This window comes from Lagopus muta, chromosome 19, assembly GCF_023343835.1.
Source record: "Lagopus muta isolate bLagMut1 chromosome 19, bLagMut1 primary, whole genome shotgun sequence".
Taxonomy (NCBI): domain Eukaryota; kingdom Metazoa; phylum Chordata; class Aves; order Galliformes; family Phasianidae; genus Lagopus; species Lagopus muta.
This window is the reverse complement of record NC_064451.1, coordinates 6,712,498-6,727,684: the sequence shown is the minus strand read 5'-3', so window position 1 is coordinate 6,727,684 and position 15,187 is coordinate 6,712,498. Positions and strand designations below refer to the sequence as shown.

At 44.3% G+C, this 15,187-nt stretch overlaps 3 protein-coding genes across 10 annotated transcripts in view; 2 read left to right on the top strand and 1 right to left on the bottom strand.

Annotated features, from left to right (window-relative positions):
- The window catches only part of TSC1 (TSC complex subunit 1), a 27,640-nt gene extending 19,353 nt beyond the window's left edge, over positions 1-8,287 (top strand). For 4 of the 6 annotated variants that reach the window (XM_048965635.1, XM_048965634.1, XM_048965636.1 and 1 more), the window contains 8 exons: positions 672-715; positions 847-1,013; positions 1,814-1,996; positions 2,373-2,483; positions 3,004-3,126; positions 4,113-4,300; positions 4,416-4,574; positions 5,251-8,287. In XM_048965635.1, coding sequence (XP_048821592.1) covers positions 672-715; positions 847-1,013; positions 1,814-1,996; positions 2,373-2,483; positions 3,004-3,126; positions 4,113-4,300; positions 4,416-4,574; positions 5,251-5,746 — 1,471 coding nt within the window. In that variant the 3' untranslated portion in view covers positions 5,747-8,287. The remainder of the gene's footprint in view (positions 1-671; positions 716-846; positions 1,014-1,813; positions 1,997-2,372; positions 2,484-3,003; positions 3,127-4,112; positions 4,301-4,415; positions 4,575-5,250) is intronic. The other 2 variants (XM_048965637.1, XM_048965638.1) reach the window with 2 other exon arrangements.
- Positions 7,917-15,187, bottom strand: SPACA9 (sperm acrosome associated 9). 3 transcript variants are annotated; one of them, XM_048965665.1, is made up of 4 exons: positions 14,765-15,187; positions 12,108-12,310; positions 11,589-11,736; positions 7,917-10,373 (listed from the first exon to the last, which is right to left on the bottom strand). In XM_048965665.1, exons 1-4 carry the CDS (start codon positions 14,906-14,908, stop codon positions 10,365-10,367), a joined length of 504 nt encoding a protein of 167 aa, XP_048821622.1. In that variant the 5' UTR covers positions 14,909-15,187; the 3' UTR covers positions 7,917-10,364. The 3 variants fall into 3 exon arrangements, with proteins under 3 accessions (XP_048821622.1, XP_048821623.1, XP_048821620.1); XM_048965666.1 differs by having other exon boundaries at positions 11,598-11,736; XM_048965663.1 differs by having other exon boundaries at positions 7,917-11,736.
- Positions 8,398-15,187, top strand: part of AK8 (adenylate kinase 8) — a 70,333-nt gene continuing 63,543 nt past the window's right edge. Inside the window, exon 1 of the mRNA XM_048965655.1 lies at positions 8,398-9,517. The gene's annotated coding sequence lies outside the window, so the exon portion shown is untranslated. The remainder of the gene's footprint in view (positions 9,518-15,187) is intronic.

Below are 15,187 nucleotides of genomic sequence, written 5' to 3'. Positions count from 1 at the left end.
TGAAAGTCATACTCCACAAACTTTCTCATGCAACTTTTTTGTGTTGGCGTTATTTTAATACCTCTGCCTGGAAAGCACCTGTGCTAGGAAACGTGAATGAAAGCATATTCTGTGAAGTGTTACTGTTAACTGAGTTAGATTCTCTACCCAGCAACCCTTTATAGTAACAACTAGTTTAATATTTTATGAAAAGTGAGGGGAGAAAGGTGTGTTGGGGAGGTCTGTTAGAGCTCTATATACCTTCAGTAACAGAGTTTGGGATGAAGAAGCAGTGCAGCTGGGTGTCTTAAAGACCACTGTTGTGCATACTTTCTTCTTTCTAATAGAATGACACTAAGAACTGAAGAATCAGATTTCAGGGCTAGATGCATCTGCTGCATTCCTTCTTTTCATCTCGTTACTCTGTACTCCACTTTGTCCTTATGCTGTTTTTTATGCCTGAGAGAATTATTCTTGCTGAGTTCCAAGAAATAATATGGCCTCTTTCACCATCTGCCCTTGCAACCTGCTTCTTGCACAACTCCTCTTTATTCTCCCCATATAAATTGATCATCATCGTGCTTAATTATTAAGCTGTAAGCTCGTTTGAGGTGGGGATTCCATTTTAAAGTGATTTGCTTAACGTTTGCATATTTAAACTTACCGGTTAATGCTGCGTTTTCATTTTTCAGATTGTCTCTGCCAAGCAAATCTGCTGACTGGACTCACTTTGGAGGTGATGATGTTTCTTATGTTTTGGCAATCTGTTCCTCTATTATTAGACTTGTTTAAACAATGACCTGCTACTGTCTTGGGTGTGTGTGGGTGTGTGTGTGTGTTCATCTCTGTCTTGTAACTCCAACCCAGGTTCTCCCCCTTCAGATGAGATTCACACCCTGCGTAACCAATTGCTGTTGCTGCACAACCAGCTGCTGTACGAACGCTTCAAAAGACAACAGCACGCCCTCCGGAACCGGCGCCTCTTGAGAAAAGTGATTAAAGCCACAGCACTGGAGGAGCACAACGCTGCCATGGTGAGGAGGGGTACAAATCTAGCAGTGCTCTAAATCACTGCTCCTACAACAGGAGCTAATTGGTTTGGGCAGCACCTCTCAGCACCACTGAGTTGCAGAAGCCCAGTAGCTCACCGTACTCAAGTCGGTGTTTGTGGAATGGCACGTGAATGAGTCGTGTGTGCTGTGATTGTTCCTGTTGACTGTAAGTGGCTGAATCAGTGGGTGACTGCGTGCTTTACCTCTGCAAGCAGTTACCTTTGTTAAAGGCTTCGCAGTTGGTGCAGTGGTTACTTAGTGCTCCTCAATTAAAGAGGGGGAAAAATAAAAACTGTTGGAAAACTCAGATGTTCTTTGAGTTATTTACTGTGATGAAATTCCAGGTTGTAAGTGCACTGAAGAATGTTTAATTCTGTACCTCTTTATTGTAGTTATTTCCATTTACAATTTCACTTTTCAGTAAATAATTTGAGAGTGAAAAAGAGCTTTCCATATTCGTTTTGGAAAATAAAGTGTGGCTTCAGCTCTGAAGTCTAAGTCCTGTCAAGAGCGTGGCGGGGAGGAACATGCTATTGCTCACTGTGCCTTTGCATGCAACTTTGAGTTATCAGCCAGTCCCCTCTAGCACCATTCAGTCTCTCTTTAAGTTGAAGAAACCCCACAAAACCATACATTACACAGAATGTTCCATGTATGGAGAAGTGTTCAGCCTGCATGCTGTTAACTGATGTTATTGCTTTACTTAGCTAGTGGCACTGAATAGATGTTCTAACTAATAAATCAAATGTCTTGTCTAATGCTTTGCATGGGGTTCTCAACAGAAAGATCAGCTGAAATTACAGGAAAGAGAAATCCAGGCCTTGAAACTGAGTCTGCAGAAAGAACAGGCCAGGTACCACCAGTTTCAGGAGGAGCATGAAAGTATAGTGGCTCAGCTTCACAGCCAGATCAGACAGCTGCAACATGACCGTGAGGAATTCTACAACCAGAGCCAGGAATTGCAGGTATGAAGCAGAACATTGAGCAATATTGTGTTATCTCCTCACTGTGGTTTTAAAAATAACCTTCCCAATGACAGAGCATGAAATACCTAAGAGAAATTTATGATCATCTTTGGATGCATTGTCCTAATTCAGAATAAGACAAAGCTTAGTTGGAAATGCCTGGCTAAACAGTCTTTGTCCATTCGTAGCTCTGTTTTATTCTGTCTTCTATTTGGAAATAGGAAAATGCAGTTTCTTAGCTTCTGTTTTGGGACTTTCACAAGTGCTCTACATAACTTGACTCACAGCCTTGGTGGTTCTGGCCTTCCAGCCATGTGGCACTGCTGCTCCTTGCTGAAGTTTCAGGACCCTGAGCGAGTTCTTTTTGTTTGAACAGACCAAGCTGGAAGACTGCAGGACCATGATTGCAGATCTGAGGTTAGAATTGAAAAAGGCTAACAACAAAGTCTGTCACACAGAACTGCTGCTTAGCCAAGTTTCTCAAAAGGTAAGAGAAGTCACAGATTGCAGGGTCCCTCTGTCTGTCTTTTTTTTTTTCTTTTACTTTTGGTGATTGCAGTTGAGTGCTTTTTCTTTCTTGTTCTGAAAGCCTAGATCCATAGAATCTGATACTTATTGCACAAAAACAACAGAAGCAGATCATGGTGATGAAATTCTAAACAGTTAAAGGCTCTTGAAACTTCTCATTTTGGCTGCTCTTCATGCAGTAGGAATTCACAGAGTGAGCAACATAAACTTGTATTAAAGCCCTGCTAAATCTGAGCGTTAGAGAGATCTTGTTGAAGTTAAATGGTCTTCATCAAAGTGGAAACAAGATTGAAGGAAACAATGCCAGTGTGGTGAGAGCCTGTATGAATTGTCACTGCCTTTATGAAAATTCATTTCTGTAGCACCTATGACCTTTGCCTTTTTTAATAAAAATAGCTTGTGAGCAGTGCTGGTCAACTGTGACTCCTGCTGAAATGTTAAATCCAGTGTTTAATTCTGTTTAATTTCTCTTTAAAAAGCTTTCCAACAGTGAATCAGTGCAACAGCAGATGGAGTTCTTGAACAGACAACTTCTGGTTCTTGGAGAGGTCAATGAGTTGTACCTGGAGCAGCTGCAGCACAAGCACACAGACACTACAAAGGTACAGTTGCAGACAGTGCCTTCCGGGGAGACTTGGCTCACAGTCATCATCAAGCTGAAATAGCTTGATGTCAGAATAAAAGAAATGATTCAGAGCTTAACATATTTTGTTGGCCTTCTGTTCAGATATTTTTATGCACTGTGTGCTTATGAAATCTCTTCAGCTCGCTGCTCTTGAAAGCTAAGAACGGTGTGTTAGCATACAGTTGAAGTCAGTTTTAGCCACTTCATCTGAATCCTTATTAATTTCTTCATGCCACTGCTGTAAGTCCCAAACCTTACTGTGCTCCTGCTGTAATTGGTAGCAGACTGTTGGAGATTAAGCAACACTGGGCTCTTATGTTTGTGGAAGTGTATCACATGGAATAGTATTGGCATTTGCAGGAGGATCTTAACCAGGATTTAACTAGTTAGTGTGATATGCTGTTCTAAAACAAGCAGCTGCTTGTTCCCCCTAAGTTGCTTTCTTCATAGGAGTGTTAACTTTACTAAAACACCTGTGGTTCGTGTGGTTTTACTTCTTGACTTCAAATAAGCCTTTTTCTAATTAGGAGCAAGCAGCTTGCCCAACAGTAGAACAGTTTCTGCATGACAGCAAGTAATTGAAGAAGGTGAATAAGCCAAAAAAAAAACAAAAAAAAAAAAAACAAAAAAAAAAAACAACTATTTTTCATGTTTTTATTGAAGGCCATGTTGAAAAGATTGTTTTAAAATTGAGGCTGCCTAATCTGCAGAGCTGACAGGTTTGCTTTGCTAAAAAGTTTTTTTTAATAAAGAACAGCAGTGTGCTGATGAATTGCAGTGATGGGGGATTGCTTTCTCAGTGACTGTGTGTATGTCCTCTCACTGTCTGGCTTTCTATATCAACTTCTAGAAATGCATCTTTTTATCCTGCTTAAGTTGTGCTTATTTATAGTGTCAGAAACATGTCTAAATAAAAATAACACACAATCAAATTGTACTTAACGTTGTGCTCTTTCCTTTGAGGAGGTTGAAATGTTGCATGCTGCTTTTCGAAAGGAACTGGAGAAAGCAAAATTGTGTGTTCAGCAGCAAAGCCAAAGGCTCGATGCTTCCCAGAAACGGATAGCTGAACTGGAATCTCAGCTTTCTAAAAAGGACCACCTGTTCTTGGAGCAAAAGAAATACCTGGAGGATGTCAAAATCAAAGCAAGGTAGAGATTTCTAATTAAAAAAAAATTGTGAGTGCATTGACAGATGCAGTGTTATATTTGAGGGAGAATTTGGAGATAGTGGATCTGATAGGTTTTGATTTCTCTTTCCATTCAGAGGTCAGTTGCAAGCAGTAGAAAGTAGATACAGGGCCCAGAAAAGAATCACCCAGGCGTTTGAGCTGGAGATCTTGAACCTGTTTGGCCGACTGGAGAACAGCCCACTGAAAAAACTTGAAGATGAAAAAACAGAAGCAGCTGAAGCAGCAGAAGAAAGGTGAGGATGATGATGCAAAGTATGCTGGACTCACAGCCAGCTCCAGGGGTGTTGTATAACTGGGGAATTCCTAGCACTTGGATGTATTGTTTCAAGGTGTTTCTGTTACTCCCCCTTTTACAGACTGAATTTGGGGATTCTTCCTGGATTACTGAGAGTCATTAGCAAAATTGGAAATGCTCATAAAATACTTCTCAGATAGTTGAGCTGTTATTTAAACTTTGGGCAAACTTCTCTATTTACACTGTTCTGAAGAAGTTGCTGTATAAGTGTAAAACAGTTGGGTATTGATTCCCCTCAGATGATACTTGTTCTACACCGGTCTTCTACAGCATGAGGATCATTCTTTGCACTGCAGGCAGATTTGTAGCAAAGAACTTGTTCTTGGGATAGGTGAAAGATCTGCAACCCAGGCACAGTGCATAGCTACCTCCGTTTTCCTGTCTGATCCATCCAGGATACTGTTCTGTTTTGCTTTAGGATTGCTGTAAGTTATTCCCTTCCTGGTTACTCGCTGTCAGTTCTGCTTCACTACGAAACTGCAGAAGGAAACCTGGTGTAGGCCTGCTGAAGCATACATGCAGTTCTAGAATTAGGAAGTAATGAAACTCGCCTCCATTCCCATTTTAACAGTTACCATTTCCTTGATGCTGTATCCTCTCTTGTTCCAAAACAGGCTGGATTGTGGTAACGAAGGTTGTGCAGATACTGTGGCAGGATACAGTGAAGAAACCATTGATAGAAATGGAGAAACCAAACCTCCCAGCACTCGAGGTAGCAGTAGCAGTAAAGGTGGTAGCAACAGTGAGCTCTCCACCCCAGAAAAAAAACAGAACCAGAGATTCAGCAGTCGCTGGGAGACCTCCATGTTGCGGGAGCCCTCCACTACCGTCCCACTGACTGTAGGTTCACTCCCCAGCTCCAAGAGCTTCCTTGGCATGAAGTCACGAGAGTTGTTTCGCAACAAGAGTGAGAGCCAGTGTGATGAGCACGGTGTAACCATCAACAGCCTTTCTGATACTCTAAAGACTGAACTATGTAAAGATCCAAGCATGGAGACGAAGGCTCCTCCAAGCCCCGATAACCTTAGCCTCTCACCTAAGATCCAGGAAAGCAGTGTTGGACAGCTTCATATCATGGACTACAACGAAACTCATCATGACCACAGTTAAAAAGGAAGATAGTCAATCAGTGTTATTTTCATGTTCTTGGCATAGAACAGGAGGCGTGAATGCAAGTTTAACTAAAAGCTTTTATGTTTCTTTGGTCTGAGCAGCTAGCTCATGCAGTGGAATAGGATTGATGTCCAGTAACACAAGAAGGCTGCTGAATGAATGCAAGGTGGATTTTTGGGTCTGCAGTTGAAATGCCCAGCCTAACTCTTGCTTCTTTCTCAAATTCAGTCCTTAGCAGCGTGTACTAATTTGAAGGGACAACTGTTAGCATTTACAGATATTTTTTTTCCCTTTCTCCCTGTGCGCAGTGAGTGGCTGCGTTTATGAACTTGAGTGCAATATGAGGCCAAACTAACGTGTGTGAGTCTACTATGAATGCTTTGTATTTCCTTGCAAGCTTCCAATTTAGAGCAGTTAATTGTGCTGCCTGTTTGGGTGATTCTGATTGTTTTCATCACGGAAAGGAGCAACGCTAGAATTTCTGGTGTGTTCATCTAAGGGTCTCTATTTTGCCTGTCTGCTGCCCCACCTTTCTCAGAGCCCGATCTTTAAGTTGGACTCCAATTGAGTACTTAAATGTTTAAGGAACGGTGTACCTCTGCAAAATGATTCGTTCATCCTAATTCATAATCACTGTTTATATTGTCCTTAACATTTCTTGGAAAGTTTCATTTGAACAGATGCTTAACAAGGAACTGGAGCTTGTAATGCAGAGACGATATGTGAAGACTTGTTAAAACACTAGCTTCTGATTGCATTGGAATTGTGTTTGTTTGACAGACTGGTACTGACCTCAGACTGGTTCATAGGGGAAAGCAATTAGGTGGGAGAAGAGGGAGAAGGAAGCCTTAGTCACATAAGGAGAGCATGCAGAACATGTATGTAGAATGAAGATTTGCAGCTCACAAAGAGCGTTTCTTTCTGTAATCAGGGAAGTATTTGTCCTGCCTGGACTCCTTCACGGTTTTTGTTCCTGATCTGAGCAAGACCACTGTGTTCTGACGTCAAGAAATTGGCTTCTACCTGGGAGTTTGTTTTGGGGCTTGACTTGCAGAAAACAGTTTCCTTTGAGTGCTGCTCTGTACCACCTGCAGCACGCTTTTCAGCTCAGCGATGTCAGTTTGGCACTAGATGTATCCCCTTCATCCCCATTTCCTTAGAAGATGAGGCTGAAGAAGCAGCTTGCTCGATCAAACTGAGAATCTGATGGTGAAAGCCTTTCTGTGTTAATCATGTTTAAGCCTTCAATGAAAGAGGATTGCAGGGTCAGGGCTTGTCAGTGGTCTGACTCAGTCTCCTTTGTGACAGAGCAGAGCCTGTGGTTTAGGAAGGCAGTGTGCTTGTTTCAAGCCGTAGGTGTGTCTGAGTCCAAGCGTATGTGGCCATACTGGGCTTCACAGGTACCTGCACGGCACGTGGCCTCTTCTCAGACCTTCTGTGGGTGGCAGCTGCTGGTCGAGAATCGTCTCAAGTATTAAATCAAGGCCACATTAAATCAGTTCCCATCCTAACATGAGGAGGAGTCTGCTGGAGGAGCTGGCGGTCTGATGACTTGTGCCTGGCACTGCTTCTCCTGCTGCTTTGTCTGTAACACCTCGGGTTGAAATGCATTTCTGCCTGTCTGCGTTACTCTGTGTCCTTTTGGTCAGTCCTAACTCTGAAAGTAAGGTGAACTTAAGTGGTTTTGTCAAAGCTTGAATCTGCATGGAATAGAAAATAGAGAGTTGGTTGTAAGTGACAGACTGGTTTTGTCGACATGTCTATAGGCTTTCTAAGACTTAGTGGTAGCTAACGTGGTAGCGTATGTTTTGGTAAGGTTTGGAGGTTTCCTGCCTCTCATCCCACCTGGTCCCAGCATGGGGAGTGGAGCAGTTTGCACGTTGCCCTGCAGGCAGCTCGGCTGGTGGAGCTGGAGGTGTTGCATGGCTTCCTTGGAGCACCCTGCTGTGCTGAGCCCCAGAGCAGCACCCTGCTGGCGTGGCGACCTCCATCGTCCAGAGGAGAGGCAGCTTTTGTTGTCGGTGACAAACGTGCCCTGGTGGTAATGCAAGCTCATTGAGGTGGCTTTTTTCTTCTTTTAAAAAGGACTTTAGCACCAGGATAGTGATAGAAACCACTTTCGGTTTGTTTATGGACCACAATGATTACGGAGGAACAAATTTTGCAGTTTATTTTTTTTTTTTGTAAAAGTCAAAAAATCATGGATCTGCTGTATGTAGTTAACCTGCAGTTTGTTTGAAGGGGTCCCATCAGTGAAGTGGAAACAGATACATTTTTTTTTCTAACTGACTGCTTTTAGTTAAATCTAAAATTGCTGTCTTTGTCAAGTTAATCTGTTCCCTGCCTCGCTCTTTGTAAGCATGTTAAACAATCCACATTAAATGCCATAAATATGAAACATGAGGAAATGGTACAATCCTAAGCTAAAGAGAACTTAAACCAAAAGGAGGTTTTGCTGTCCTTATTAGAATGTTCTAAAATGTCAAGGCAGTTGCTTGTGTTTAACTGTGAACAAATAAAATGTATTGTTTTGCACTACTAAGTGTTAAATTCCCTGCAAGCTGATCTGTTTGGGACCAAGCTGTGCTGAGGCTGAACGTGCAGAAACCAAGTGAAGCATCCTCCAGGATCTGCGAGCAGAACAGCATTGAGCAGGTAAGAGGTTCTGCCCCTTTTTGTATGGTGTTCATTTGACAGAATTTGAACAGCGTGCATGAAGGCACGAGTCAATGTGCGGCTGTCTGTGAAAGCACACTGGCTGAATGGGAAGATGTTGTGTAACCCTATGCCTTGTTCTAGATACTGGGTGTTGGGGAAAGCTGCTTTTGGTCCTCCTGCATTGGGTAAGAAAGCAGAAAGTTCATCCAAGCTCGTTTTGAATCCCTTTTGCACAGCTCTTAAGAAGCGTGCTGCTGGGAAGCTGAATGTGCCAGTGTAAGAATGGCAGGTGTTAGCCACAGAACTGTGGCCCCAAGGTACAGCAAGAAAGAAGAAAGAAAAGCTACAATGTAATAGCTTGGTAGTTTGTAAACCTGGCTGCGAACAATAAATACACAATAGGCACCAGGGAAGGAAATCACTAACTTTATTTCATGTCTTTTAAGCGCTTTTTGCTGGTTGATCTTGATTTACTTGTACTGCTTCACTACCAGTGCAATAGGCTGGAGTTTGGAAGTTACAGAGCTTTGTGGGGGAAGCATTGGCATTCAGAGCCCTGTATCAGCATTTGGGGCTGCAGGGCCGGACACTTAACTTGCACACTCACAGAAGTCAGAGGTGAGCCTTACCCCAAGGCAGTGATGGGTGCTGGGATGCCCTAAGCTGTGCTGCCCTGCAGCCCTCAGCATCTGAAAGGAATGAGGCGTTTATTTTCTCGGCGTACATCAGCTCAGTGCCAGCAGTCTCTTGAGATTTTATGCTCGCAGAGGCTGAAGTAGAACTTTATGGCACTTCTGTGCTTGGCATTTACATCCTGTTTATGTAAATGCCTCAAACAGCTTGATTTGTAAGAGAGAAAAACAATTCTTGCTGTATCTTTTTCTCTTTTGAAGTGTCCATCCACTCTGGAAGAGAAGAACTTGTATGGAAATTAAGTAATTTGTCTCTCTGTTTTTGTGAGGTTTAACTTTGTGTCTTTCCAACAGATCCTGGTCGTGTCATTACCAAACCCCAGACTGCAGTTTTATGTGCTCGTTTTCCTGCTTGTGTCTTCAGATTTTGCTTAAGACTGATTGAAAGGATAAGGCCAGGTTAGAGACGACTGCTAAGGTCTGTGAATTGTGTTTGTTGTGTGTGTCAGACCTCTGTCAAGCACGAGTGCTAACAGCGGGGCTGGAGAGGCAGCAGCTCTGGTGGCACTGCTCTGACGTGCAGTTTGTGCTGTCATGTGCTGTGGGAACTGAAAGGAGCTCTGGAGTGGAGGGTAATTGCAGTCTGATCAGAGCCTGCATATTCAAACTGAAATGTCTTGGCAGCTGGCACTGGGACAGCCAGAAAAGAGAGCTGGGAATTGTATCCCTGGTGTCCCAACACTTGTTGCCCTGTAGCCAACATAGCTGTGCTGGGTTTGGAAAACTTTCCAGGCCAGCAACTGTTATCAGACACTTGTCTTTGCAACACGAAACACAATGAGGCAGCTGCAGACAGCTTTGATTCCCTTCCCAAAAGCTGCCTCTGCAACACAGCTCCCTAATGAAGCACATCTTGCTGCTGTGGCCCCGTTAGTGCCCTGGAGTCTGTGTCATCTCAGGAAGGTTTTGGAGTTCATCATATTTCAGTTGGAGTGCAATGCCTCATAAAAATCAGCTTCTTCTCCAGATGGGCAGATGTATTAGAGAGCAGCACATGGAGGCAGGGGAGGAAGGAAAGTGGAGAAGAAAGAGGGTATATGTGAGGAATCACAGTGCTCCTGGAACTACTTACTTCATCTGAGCTATCATTCCTTACTATGTTCCCTCCTCTGTGTTGTGTTAATTCTCCCTTCTTTTTTGGCTGCTTGTTGCCAAAATCTGGTCGTAAGGCAACAGCTTTCCACAATTTGAGCAAACTGAGCCAAGTATGCAAGGGGAAATTGTTTATTCAGGAGTGTCTTCCAGCAGGAAGCAAAGAACAGGAGCTAATTTGCCTGTGGGAGGGGAAAAGAGCAGTCAGATACAGGGAAGACATTGCATTAGTGAGATCCTAAGTTTGTAGCTAACTGCATTTGAATAAAAGCACCACCACAGATGCATGTCAGCTGCAGGGAGTGGGGGCTCTGTAACTGCTGAGCCCCCAAAGAGGGCTGGGAGGAAAGCTGCTCTCAGCAACTGGGGAAAAGGTATTGTGCTGGAATTGCAAAGGGCTGTTATAAAAGCAGCGTGAGACCATTTCCAGTGCCTTTCAGTTTTAATGAACGAGGTGTCATAACGCCCTTGAAAATCAAGGAAGCTGGGTTCTTTTCTTGAAAAGGGGGAGAGGCATTTTTTTTTTATATAACTTGCAGTCTGTAAAGAAAGGAACCATCTGAAAATGGCCACCGCTTTCTCAATCTCTGCTTCCCTTATATTCCCATTAGTCATGCTTAATGAAAAGGACCTCCCGTTAGCTTTGCCTGGGTCTGGGGAGGAATCCTTTATATTTCCAGCTCTGCTGACAGCAAAGAAGTCAAAGTGGATATAAGGAAAATGTTCTGGTTGGTGTTACTGTGATGATGTGAGGATCTGCAAGGACCCCGCAGAGCCCAGGCAGTGCAGCTAAACCATGCTGACCTTTCCTATAGCCAATGGCATTGCAGTCCTGTCAACACTGATTTTTTGGTCCAAAAAGCTGGTGATTTCCATGGGATCAGCTGGGGTGGGGAAATCTTAGGGATAAGCCCAGTATGATTAGAATATGATTGCTCCTCACTGGTACTCTCACCACAATACTTGTCAAAGGGACCACGAGTGATAAAGGTGCTTCTGTTGAGATCTGACTTTCAGGAGGAGAGTGGAAATAACAGCAAGGAAGAGGAAGATAGATCTGCCAGGACTAACTCTTCAGATCTTGGATTTGCAGTGTTCATTTCACTATCTTTAATCAGCCACCTGATTAAAGGCGGTTAAGTGGAAGATACACGACCTCCAATCCTTTAAAAGGCATGTCTGCCAGGTGGTTTCCAGGGGCCTTTAAGTTTCCCACAGTGGTTTTCTCTGTCAGTCATGTGCTTCTTTCTGACACGCTTATTCCCCTGCACTTGTACACAATCTTTGTTACTAACTGAGGTCTGAGCTTCAGGATGGACGGAAGGTGTTTGGGGGGAAATGGCTGCCCTAGATGCTGCATCCTGGGGTGCCCTCTTCTCAGCACTTGTATCACTCACGTTACACACCATGTGCCGTGGCAGCTTCTCAATGTGGGACAGCCACTCCTTCACGCCATCTAGGACAATGGGGATGAGGCTCACCACACCTCCAAAGTGATTCTTTGCTTCGTCGCAGCTCAGGTGATTCACAACATCGTGAGGATATCTGTGGGACAGAAGGAAGCATTCGTTGAGTAGTCCAGGCAATGCAGCCCTGGTGAGTCCAGCAGTGCGACCCTGAGCCCACAGGGAAAGGTGGAGATGTAGACAGCAATGTCCCCAGAGCAAAAGGGCGCTGATAGAACTTGAGAAAGGAGCTGTGTTGTGGCTGCTGGACTCAGCCTGCAAGAGTTCAAGAGCAAATACAAACATCTGCTCCGTGAAATTAACTACACACAGAGCAGGAATAGCAAGGAGGAGCCAGAACGATGTCATAACAGAAACCAGCAGGTAGGTCAGGTAGGAATATGCATTCTTGTGACAGTCTTCCTGTATCCACAATTGCCTCCACAGAACTCAGCTGATGGAAAGACGTACTTGGCTCGGATGGTGCTCAGATCATTGCTGTGGTTAAGGAGCAGCTTGCATCTTTCCAAAATTTCATTGGTTGTGCTGTTACCACGATGCATAGTTTCCAGCTTGTGGCAGAGATTGCTCAGGTCATTACAGATGTTTAGGAACATGGTGAGGATACGCCTGTCCGTTAAGTTGTTACAGTGGTGGTCCATGTAGGACTGTACCTGCAGAGTGCAACGTGGGGAAAGAAGGGGTCATGCATGTTAAATTACACTGTGATATGCTGCAAAGTTGCTTAAGTCAGTGAACAGCAGATACTTTCTGGTGTGACTGAAGGAATGAGCCACTATGGAAAATGATACAGAGGCAAGCAGTAAGCTTTCTAGGGCATGCCTGAGATTGTTTGCTCATCGTTCATCACAGCTGAAGAGGGCTGGGGTAATGGATCTGCTTGTCAGCACAGCAACAAGCCTTCCTTCCCTCTTTGGAGAGTAGTATGGCAGTACTGCAGCCAAAAACAGCTCTGCTACGAGCACTGCAAAGTTGGGTTGGGTGTAAGCAGGGGAGTTTACTGTCTTCTGTAATGCCACAACTGCTTGCATAGAATGGGGTGGGAGATGGGGGTGGTGGCCAAACTGGGAGTGTTCTGGAGTAAAGCATGGATGTGCTTGCATACGTGCATGTTGTTCATGGTTCTTTATTTGGCACTATTAGCTGTGACAGCAAAATTAAAAGCATTTAACCTGAGTTGTCCTTACTAACCTATTATAGCAATGGCAATTCCCTATTTGCCTTGAATGGTTTTGTTTCTCAGAGTAAATGGCACTGTGTGGTGAAAGACTATGACAAGAGATTCAGTATCTGCTCCAAAAGCATTACAGATGCTTCAGACTTGAGTGGTAGGAATGTAAAACACAGAGGGGGGGTTGGCAGCCATGGCTGGACTGTAACACCTTCAGTGCTTTCTGTAAGACTACAGCATAAGAACGAAGGAACCGCTCCACCACCAGCATGCTCTGTGCATACAGAACAGCCATGCTATACACCAGGGCAAATTCTCAGCAGGTTTGTAAGAGAAATAAAGAAGGCCCCTAAGGATCCATTTCCGCTACGGATTTTTCCTTCCTCTGTGTTCATGCTGTGTTCTGTCCACGTGAGTGGCAGGATTTTTTTTTTTATTGCTGCTCTGAGCAGAAACAGTCCTAAAGAGAATCGCGTTTTAGCCTGGGTGTTCATCAACAGGATTACAGGACTTCTTTCTGTCCACATCAACAGAAGAGAGTTAGTGCACCGGGAGGGGACCAGGACAACGTGAGCAACAGCTTGCAGTGGTCACCAGGTTCTGCAGCAGGAGTTGCTGGCTCTTAAGCTGCAGCCTGGGGAGCTCAGGGAGAGCTGGACTAAAGCCATGAGCACAGCCAGGCTCGGCGGCAGAGGCACTTGCTGGGTTATTTGAGTCTCCGACTGAAGCAAGTGACAGCACAGGTATTTGCTGGTTTTATTCCTATGCCCTCCTATATACAATTCAAAACAGGATTGGGATAAGGCAGAAGAATGGCAGTGAAACTAAATGTGTGATTGTTTTTGTCCCAGTGAAGTTTCTTTGTTTCAGTTCACACACAAGAGCCCACCACCATGTGCTGTACCCATGTTCCCTGCTCTCCCCAGTAACAATCTCTTCCTTTTTCTCTCCTTTCTCTAAGGTGACGTGGTGATATCCCTAGGGCTACCCATACAGTAAGGTTTGCCACTGCTGAGTCCACGTCCCTGTATCACTGTATCACTCTGTCAGTGTCACTGTCACGTATGAAGTAGTTGCTAGGAGGTTTCATCCCTACAAAAAGCAGGTCTTCCACCCCACCAGGAAGCAGAGTCTGAGCTTGCTGTATGCTTCTACAATACCTGTGCTTTTAAAAACAACATAATGCTATACAAAACTTCAATGTCTATTTTTGGGGGGGGGAAAAAAGAAATTAGCTTAATGTCTGTGAGAATACCCTTCAATGTTAGAACAAAGTCAGCCCTCTTCAGTTTCTTAATCCTAGTAAGAGCTTGGCCTTCAGTCTGGCTTTGGCATGCTTCTGGTCTTTGTGCCTGGGTTCTGCTTTCTCACATCCACTATTCTAGTTCTGTTTGGATTTTTCTTCCCCCTTTGTTTTCCAGTGATTGAAGTTTGCACTACTTAAAACATCCCCTTATCAAAATTCCACGACATTTCACTTACCAGCCCAGAAAACACCTTAGCCCACTGGGGACTTTCAGCCCTCGATCCATCATACTATCTCTGTAACACAGCCATTATTTTTAATAAGCCCTACAGAAAGATACAGTAGCACCAATACCAGGGGAAGAGGCAAGCAGGCTGGTTACTGCAAGTTGAGGATTACAGATTCCATGTGTGGCTGGGGAGGAAGGTGGGTTTGTTTGTAGTACCCTGTATTTCTGACTATGCCTCAGCAGTGAAATGACAGTGTTAAGCTAAATTCTACAGCAATGCTGAGCAATGTACTTCCTTTTCTGTCAATGGGAAAGTCTAACAGAGGTGTTCCTTTCCCCTGCTTAATCTTTTGCCACTGCTTCACAGTTGTGCACACGCATTAGTACCAAGTTTCTGTGCATTCTTGCATCACTGTGCCCAGTTCCCATCAGCAGAAACCTTTGTGCTGAGCGTTCTGTACCTGGCTGATGCTCGCCACGGGCCTGATCATGTCGTGTGCGTTCTCTCGGGTGTGTTGCAGAGCTCCAATAAACGTGAACTGCTGCTGCAGGAAGAGCTTGTAGTTGTCTTCTATGACTTTTAGGGTATCCCTTACCTCATTCATCTTTTCCCACTGTTGGAATCTGGAAGAAAAGGAGAGAAAAGCAGCTCCTTTTTAGAAATGACACGATTCTACGTGTGTAACTCTATGTTTCAGCAGAGTTGGAAAGCAACACCACCACCAGAAGGATAAAAAAGAAGATATATGACGTCAAAGCACGGTGGTCCCCAGGCCCCAGGCAGTAAGTCATGGCAGCGGTAACGATGCTGGAAAAGAGGCAGAGAGCCCGGGGGGCCGCTGACAATCAGCTGCCATAAACCCGAGCGGGGCTGCTGTAAACAT